The sequence below is a fragment of the Canis lupus genome, chromosome 4, assembly GCF_003254725.2.
Source record: "Canis lupus dingo isolate Sandy chromosome 4, ASM325472v2, whole genome shotgun sequence".
In the NCBI taxonomy this organism is placed as follows: Eukaryota; Metazoa; Chordata; class Mammalia; order Carnivora; family Canidae; genus Canis; species Canis lupus.
Genome location: NC_064246.1, coordinates 53,411,206 through 53,420,391, shown reverse-complemented (window position 1 = coordinate 53,420,391; position 9,186 = coordinate 53,411,206). Strand labels below are relative to the sequence as shown.

Sequence of the window (9,186 nt, the reverse complement as noted above, 5' to 3'; positions counted from 1 at the left end):
TATCTTGTTGTTTTACTCTGCACTTCCCCAATGACATATAATGTGGGGCGATTTTTGTTGTTGTTGTTAATTTGCCATGTGTGTATCTTCTTTGGTGAGGTATCTGTTAAGATGTTTCACCATTTTTTCATTGGGTTGTTTGTTTTCTTATTGTTGAATTTCAAAAGTTCTCTATATATTTTAGAAAACAGTCATTTATCAAATGTGTCTTTTGCAAATATTTTCTCCCAGTTTGAAGCTTGTCTTTTCATTGTCTTACCAGGATCACTCAAAGAGCAAGTAGTTTTATTTTTTAATAAAGTCAAATTTCTCAGTTTTCCCTTCTATGGATTATTCTTTTGGTGTTATGTCTAAGAACTCTGCCCAAACCTAGGTCCGAAAGATTATCTTCTATTTTTCCCCCTAAGTTCTATAGTTTTACATTCCACTTAATTTTGTGATATATTTTGAGTTCTCTTTTTAATAATGTGTAAAATTAGGTCAAGATTTATTTTTTTGCTTATGGATGTCAAATTCCTCCAGCACCATATGTAGAAAAGGCACTCTTTCTTCCATTAAATCGCTTTTGCACCTTTATCAAAAATCTGTTGGGAATGTTTGTATAATCTATTTCTAGATTCTGTATTCTGTTCCACTTACCTTTGAGTCTTATCCCTCCACACATAACACAGTCTTGAGTACTGTAGCTGTGTAACAAAGTCCTGTTATTAAGTAGATTGTTCCTCCCACTTTATTCTTCTTTTTCATAATTTTTTTTTGCTATTCTAGTGCTTTCTCTTTCTCTAATTTCATCTATACTACAAAATATTTCTCTGGGATTTTAATAGGAATTAAACCTATATATGTATTTGGAGAAAACTGAAATTTTGGAAACTTCCAATCCACGAACATGGTATGTCTCTCCATTTACTTGGATCTTTGATTTCTTTCCTCAACATTGTATCATTTTCAGCATATAAATTCTGTATAAGTTTTCTTAGATTTACATACAAGTATTTTTTTATTGTAAATTGTACTGTATTTTTAATTTTAAAATTTTTCATGAGTTCATTAGTAATATATAGAAATGTGATTGGCTTTGTATTCTGCAAACTTGACCTCACTTTTTATTTATTATTATTTTATGTCCTTTTTATCACCTATTTTTTAGAACGTTTTTGTAGATTGCTTGGGATTTTCAACATACATAATCATGTATTCAGCAAATGAGGGCAGTTTTATTTTTTCCCTTCTAATCTGTATGCCTTTTATTTTATTTTCTGCTTATTACACTGCCTAAAACCCAAGCACTCTGTTGAATAAAAGTGGTGAGAATGGACATCTTTGCCTTGTTCCTGATCCTAGGAGGACTTCACTTGGTCATTGTATAGTATTCTTTTTATATATTGCTGAATTCTATTTGCTAATATTTTGTTAGAAATTTTTATATCCATATTCATGAATGGTAATGGTCTTTTTTTTAACTTACTACCTTTGGTTTTGTTCTCAGAATAACACTAGCTTCATAAAATAAATATCCTGGAGGATATTTTTACTGGGCATAGGCTTTTAGGTTTTCCATTCTTTCAGCACTTGAAAAACATTGTGTTACTTTTTTCCATCCTCCTTAGTTTCAGATAATAAATCCACTGTCTATCAAATTGTCTTCTGTATAGTTAGACTATCATTTTCATCTAGATGCTTTTAATATTTTTTAAGAAATATTTTCAGAAATATTTTTAAGAAATATTTTCAGAAATTTAACCGTGGATTTCTTTAGGTTTTTCATGTTTTGATCCACTCAGCTTTTTGAACCTGTAGGTTTGTATCTCTTGCCAAATCTGGATGTTATCAGCCACTATTTCTTCTAGCATCTATTCAGCCCCACCTTTTCTCTTCTCCGTCCAGGGCTCCAATAATGTGAGTATTGGACCTTTAGTTCTAGGTCCCTGAAGCACTGTTCATTTTTTTCTCCAGTCTATTTTCTCTGGGTAGTTCATATTGGATAGTTTTGATTATTCTTTCATCCCGTTCACAGATTCTTTCCTCTTTCACCTCCGTTCTGCTGCTGAGCCCAATTCTAACTGGTGAAGAATCTGACTCTTGGTTTTGTCTCAGGTCATGATCTCATGGGTTGTGGAATCAAGCCCCCAGTCAGGCTCTGTACTCAGCACAGAGTCAGCTTGAAGATCCTCTCCCTCTGCCCCTCCCCCCACTTGTGCTTACATGCACTTGCTCTCTCAAATAAATAAATCTTTAAATATAAATAAATAAAACATTTCAGTGGCTTTCTACTACTCTAGTTCAGAAGTTAAAATCCTTTACATGACCTCAAAGTCTTGTGTGGACTGTCCCTGCTGCATTCTCTCACATCACTTTTACTCTGTCAGTCATGACACTGCATTCGATATTTTGAGGCACTTTGTTTCTTCCCACCATAGCACATCTTGTGTCTGAAAGACTCCATTTCATCACAACAGCCCCATGAATGACCTTACTTTGTGGCTGGCCAAAGATCCTTTTCTTGTCTCATATGTGTGTGCCAGTCTTTAAGGTTTGGGACGCTGATTAGTAATCAACCATCCACTGCTTCATTGCACTTGCAGCAGCAGAATAGCTACCATGGTGATGAATATTGCTGTCAACAATATTGACTTTATCTGATAGAGTGTATTGACTTGATGTCCCAATTGATATCTCCCTCAGGAGGAAGAGGTCTTTTGCTTTGAAATTTGTAAGTATTTAGTGCATGAGTCTCTTGATGAGCTGTTAAGATAGAAAAGGAAATACAGAGAAAGTGCCTGGCAGAGCACATTGTAGTGTGCAAGTCTCCACCTCCATTTTACTTTGGTGCCATTTGTATAAATAATGGGTCTGCTCAGCTAACACTCTGCATGGTGGACAAACAGGGTTTGTATTAAAGAAGCCCTTTAGGGTATAGAAGTAGGAATGCATAGAATAAGACTAAAACAAGGATAAAAGACAAATCCATGGTCTACAGAATCATGTGATTAAGTCATCTGTATCTTTTATAATTCAGTCTCTGTCATAGTATAAATTTGGGACTGAGTCAAAGGCTTAGGAATGAGTTCCCCTTTATCTCTCTCCCATACCCCAAAACCTCTGACATTCCCAGGAGGCTTCTCCAAAGCCTGTCAGGTCTTGGAGGACATGCCACTTTCTCTCCTTCTACTTGTACCCACTGCTTCAAGAGTCAAGTCCAAGGACATCTTAATCCCCAGCATCTGTTGGTCTTTGTATATCAGAAACCACAAAGTGGGATTTCCCAGCCACTACCAGAGCAACTGAGAAGGACTTTCCCTGATACTCCCAAGCCACCACTCCTTCCAGAGTACCTTGTTTCTCACCTCCCCCACCTTTGCCACACAGATTTGCTTTACAGAGAAAGTCCCCAAGTTTTACTGGAAACTCAACTTCCATCCTAGTAGACACTATTGTCAGAGAGAATGAGCAAAAAATAGTAAGACTGGGAGGATGACCTCCAGGCTTATACAAACACACTTGGTTCTCAGAATCATTTTTTCTCAAATCCAACTTTTATCACCTGTTAACAGTTTAATGATTTTCATGGACTTGTGAAACTCATTTACAATTTCTTTTAAGTTGAAAAAACAATGTCATTTCTTTTTCACAATAGACATTTGTTAAATTTATAATCTCACTTCTAGTGTGGTATAATTTTTTAATTTTGGAATTATTTTCCACATGCATACATAATTATACCATTTGTACACAGCACTTTGGATTATTCTTTCTCAACAATATATCTATGCCTTTTCTATGTTCCTGAATTCTGAGTATTTATTCATTCAGAATTTTTATTTTGCACTGAAAAAAACTTTCAAACTTATTTTGTTGTCTATCTCTCTTACACATATATTAATAGGAAGACGTAAGTGAGATAAATTTGTTAAGATTCTTCTAAAGTGGCAACTTCCGCCTGGCTGATGGAATTTAAAAGCCATCCTGATTTTGGGGATGTTAAAATAAAAGATTCCATAATACGATACCATGGACACAGTCCTTTGCTTGATAGAACAATCCCCACCCTGTTGAAGTTCTCTGTGCCTTCCCAGATCATCCCTCTCAGCTTTCCACCCTAGCAATATCTACTATTCTGAATGTTGTTTTACTCTTTTGTTTTTCTCCACACTCTCAGTAAATATGTACCCCTAAACATGTTGTTTGATCTTGTTTTTTAACTGTTTATAAATGGAACTATATCCTATGTATTTTTCTATTGCTTATATTATTCAATATGATGTGAGATTCATCCGTGCTAACATGAATGGCTGGTATTCATTTTCAGAGTTATCTAATATGCACTGTAGTCATATACCACAATTTATCGATCCTCCTGTTTGATGAACATTTGAGCTTTTCCAGGGTTTTGCTATCACAAATTGTTTTACTGTCAACATTTTCCTAGTTGTCTCCTGGCAAGCGTATGTGAGAGTTTCTCCAAAGAATATACTTAGGAGGAAGAATTGTTAAGATTGGATGTTGAGTGGGCAAACCTTTTCTGTAAAGAGCCAGTGGGTAAATATTTTAGACTTTGTAGGCCATAAGGTCTCTGTTGTAACTATGCAAATCTGCCATTTTAATGAGAGAGTAGCCGTAGACAATTTATAGCTGAATGGCTGTAGCTATGTTCCAATAAAACTTTGTTTACAAAACCAGTTAGTTGGCAAGATTTGGCCCTCAGGATGCCAATTCCTGATCTAGATGATAAACTTCTCATTCTGATTGTCTACAAATGTGGCTATATCCCCTTTATCTCTCAATTATCCCAAGGAGATCTGAGTCCTGTCTTCAGTCTAAGGACTGGGCTGAAAGTCTGTGTTCAGGAACCTTTGAGAAAGAGAAAGAAAGAACATGGGAACATGGGAGTGGTGATGCTTTCCAGCCCATAGTCTATGACTTGTAGTCACGGTCTTGGGGAAACCAAAGGCAGAAAGGGGTTGAAGCAAAGCATGGCACTCATACGGACTCTGGTGGTCATGGATGGGAGGTGAAGTTGTTTGACTGGAGGCTGGGGTCTCAGGCTGTAGCTTGACTCACATCACAGGAGCCACTGTGAGGTCATTATCAGGCTAGGGGATATAGACATTCAAACAAGATAGCATTTCTTTTGGAGTTGCATGGTTTCCTTTATTAGAGAAAGCTGGAATTGACTCTAGGGATACTTCCCTGAGGCTGGGTCTCCACTGCAGATTCCTGCCTGGTCTCCTATTTAAATGGATTTAGCTTCAAAGATTATGGTCTCCATTGATTCAGATGTCATGGTGCTACAGATCTCCAGGTCTTTGCCATCTGGGGTTTTCTCTACCTTCGTCTCTATGTTGCACTTCTCTAATGACTTAGCCACGAAGTCTACCTCTCTATCGTGTGATGGGACCCCTGTTTTTGAACCAGGCATGGCTCTCAAGTTCCTGAAGAAAGAGCCAATTTTACTGGATTTCTTACTTATAGCACTTGAACTATTTGCAGATTTGATCTTCCCCAATTTGTGAGCTGTCCTTGACACCCTTGCTGCAGAGCCATGGGTACCACTCTTGTGAGAGCTGTGTCCTCTGCTTCTTGCATGGCTCTGCCCCTTCTCCTTTCTGTCATCTCTTTTGTCATGGCCGGATAAGGACCGATGGGAGGATGATTTCCGGGTCGACTTATTTCCTCCTGTCCTGTGGTGACCTTCACCTGTCCTGTGGTGACGTTCACCTCTCCTGTGGTGACCTTCACCTGTCCTGTGGTGACATTCACCTGTCCTGTGGTGATGGGAACTTTTCCTGCTGGAAGTTCTGTCCTTCTTTTCTCTTCTTTCTTTTTTTCCCTTCCGGGTTTCAGCATTGGGCTGGGAGACCTTCTGGCTTCCATCCCGTTCACTCATGTAGCCTTCACTCTGCAAGGTGGAGACAAGGGGTCCTACAACTAGGCATCCAGATCTTTCTGCAGCAGCTGTGCCAGTTGTCATGGTGCCTGCAAACACCACACTCATGCTGCTCCCTGGGGAGATACTGGCAGCCCCCGTGGTCAGGGTAGAAGCACCTACTGAGGACATGCTTGCAGCACCCAAGGCCACATTTGTACCCTCTGAGGATATATTGACAGCACCTGCGATGGCCTTGTTGGATCCGCTTTCTCCCGGACATTTGACGGTGGCTCCAGACAGGGCCGTGCTTACCTGGCCTGTGCTCGTAGATTTGGTTGCTGCTAAGCTCAGAGCACCTGATGAAGAGCTTGTTTTTGCTCCTGCCACTGCCAAGCCTGCTGTAGAGCTTGTTGCTGATCCCGCTACTGCCATGCCTGAGGCTGCCCTGTTAGCTGCTCCTTTGGCCATCCCTGCAGACCTCATAACTGCAGGTGAACTGGGCATTCCACGGTGACCATGATGGATTCCCTCTCCCCCAGCATAAGCAGAAGAGTTGGCTCTAGACACCTCGCGGGGCTTGTGAAGCCTGAACTCATCCTGATCCCCTTCTCCATGGAGCTCTGTGGTCTGTGCCAAGGGGAGGAGAAATAGGTATGAAAGAGATGATAAAGTGAGACTACAACTGTCTGCTCCTTTCTCAACCTGGAGCTGGAGCTGAGCCACTTGAAGCTTATAATTGGAAGGACCGTAGAAATGATCAAATCTATGCTCCTGCTTGATGCGAGATCCCACCTACACCACCCCTATCAAATGGTCACTTGGTTTTTACTTAACAGTCTCAGTGCCAGGGAAAGCACTGATACAATTCCCCATCCTCATATACTTTTCTCTCATACACGTGTTTATATCTCTGCAGGACAGATTCCTAGAAGTAGGATTGCTGGGCCAAGGGATCCACATATTTTACATTGTGGTGGCTGCTGAAATTGTGCATGTGCGACACACATGGGTTGTCCTGATCTTAATCAGCACATGGTAGTCACAGGGATACAGAACGAAGGAGAGACCTCCAAATTGTTAACAATGTTCCACAGCTGATGAGAGTAACTGGGTTGGGATCAGTTTTCAAGAAGAGACTGGGCATTCAGGATGCCCAGATGGATGAAAGGAGTTACAACCCTAGGTATGAGACCAGAACAGCTAATACGTAAGGTCTCTCTGAAATTCAGCCTTGTGGAACAATGGTGAGAAGCATTCAGAACCTCCCCAGCGTGTTAAGTCCCCTAGTGGTGTCTCATTTAGCCCTGAGCCTATTCAAGTGGAATGCATTTCCCAGGTGCCTCAGAGAGCACCAGGGGTTCTATAGGATTAGCTCTGAGCTGCTCTCCCAAAGCACCCTGCCCCACTTCCTCCTGTCTCTGTTGATGCTTACCATTAGGCTTTTGTCATCTTCTAAGTTGGCTCCTTCCCTAGTTGGCAGGGTCGGGGTACTACTGCTGCTATCCACTGGGGGTCTCAGAAGATAGACAAGTTTTTCCCAGTAGCAGAAGAGATCTTCTCGTGCATCTGAAGAGGGACACAGCTGCAAATAGAAAGTACGGCCAGTGGCAAGCTTCAGGCGCAGCTGCTGTTTCTCACGATCGTGAATGGAGATCTTGACAAATTTTAGGGGAAGCAGCCTGGTGAGCTCTAGGATCTTTGTGGGCTTGCGACCTCTCCCCTTGGTGGTGGTCCGGGCGTGTCTGGCATGTTCTTCACAGACTTTTGTTGGTCGAGCCAGCAGCATGACATCAGGTAGCGGGAGGATGGGACTAGTGGATGCAATGCCCACGGTCACCATTCGGACACGGTTGTGTACATCAATCACCTCTCCTTTTTTGCTGATCTGGATAAAGTCACTTTCAAACATAGGTGCATATTTGAAAATGTCATACTCCCCTCCCTTGTACAGTTGTCGTTGCAGTTCCCCCATGGAGGTATTGAACACACCCATTGAACGGTAGCTGTGGGCTGTGTAATAAGGTAACAAACACTCGCTGCTCATTGTTCTCTTCATTCTTGACAGCTCCACCAGCCACAAATCGAGTCCTTGAGAGAAAGAGGGAGTGAAGGCAACTGCCCATCTCCCTGCAGGGCTCTGCCTAAATCTCCCCTCACTACTGCATTTATCCTTCACAGTCCTTTGTGACCTGTCCCCATCACACACCCCTTTGTCCCAGCCTCCAAGCAGCCATCCCCTTGGGGCAGGGTCACCAGTCTCCCCCCAAACTAACCACCACCTTCCCCAGGGGACAGGCTGACCCTGCCAGTGTGGAGGTGGAGGTAGGCTAGATATTCTTTTAATCAAGATGTTAGGATGCATAATTTATGTAACCATTCTGCTTTTGTAAATATCTGGGTTGCTTCTGGTTTTGTTGTTACAGATCTCCCTATAATGACCATCTTCCTGCAAGTATATTTTGCATCTGCTAAACTATGTCCTGGGGATCAAATCCTAGAAGTGGACCATGTGCTTGCTAAGGGCAGATCCTGTTGGGATTGCTGTTCTTCATGTCCTCAGTGTATAGCACACTGCTGATGGGCACTCAGAAGTAGTTGCTGAGTAAATGGCCCAAAGGAGCTACTGCTACCTGTTAGAACCAAAATTCCATTTGTACAGTGGTTTCCAGGGCACAGAGGCTTCTCTAACCCATTTTCTCATATAAAGGAGGTGAAATATAGAGGAGGTGAAATTTTAAAACCATAATTTTATGATGATGAGCTAAGGCTCAGGGTTATCTTGGTCAGTGTCAGAATACAGAGCTGGATTCCATCCCAGGTCTTGTGACTCAGGTCAGGACTTTTTTCTGCCTTAGGCTGCATGGCTCACCATTAGACTCTCATTCTGCACCAAATATGGAATCATTTGCAGGTAGCAATATGCGTGGGGACTTACTGGGAACCACGGGGATTCATAGAGGTCTTGAATCACCATAGGATTTCCCACACTGGTATGCCTGCTGCTTCACTCTTGATGTCTACCTGATAACCACTGATGTTTTGTTTCTTTGAAAAGCACTTCAGAGAAGTTATGGCATCTTTCTGGAGTGGTTTTGTGTGTTTTTTTTTTCTTTTTTTTTTTTTTTTACTTTACACAGGTGATTAATCCAAATTCCCCCTCCCCCAGTTAGAAGACTACTTCTAAAATGAAAATGTGCCCCCTCAAACTCAACAATCACCATGTGAAGGTATTTCAACCCCAAAATGTTCTTTTTTAAAGCTTTATTTATTTAGTTTAAGTAGGATCCTTGTCCAGCATGGAGTCCAACATGGAGCCT

At 41.3% G+C, this 9,186-nt stretch overlaps 1 protein-coding gene and 1 long non-coding RNA gene across 2 annotated transcripts; one reads left to right on the top strand and one right to left on the bottom strand.

Moving 5' to 3' along the window:
• Positions 1-5,125: 5,125 nt before the first annotated feature.
• Positions 5,126-8,019, bottom strand: GARIN3 (golgi associated RAB2B interactor family member 3). Its single transcript, XM_025435056.3, has 2 exons — positions 7,302-8,019; positions 5,126-6,496 (listed from the first exon to the last, which is right to left on the bottom strand). Exons 1-2 carry the CDS (start codon positions 7,923-7,925, stop codon positions 5,234-5,236), a joined length of 1,887 nt encoding a protein of 628 aa, XP_025290841.1. The 5' UTR covers positions 7,926-8,019; the 3' UTR covers positions 5,126-5,233.
• Positions 5,710-8,488, top strand: LOC125754984 (uncharacterized). Its single transcript, XR_007410285.1, has 2 exons — positions 5,710-8,191; positions 8,293-8,488. It is a non-coding gene; the product is annotated as an uncharacterized LOC125754984 (long non-coding RNA).
• The last annotated feature ends 698 nt before the right edge of the window (positions 8,489-9,186 follow it).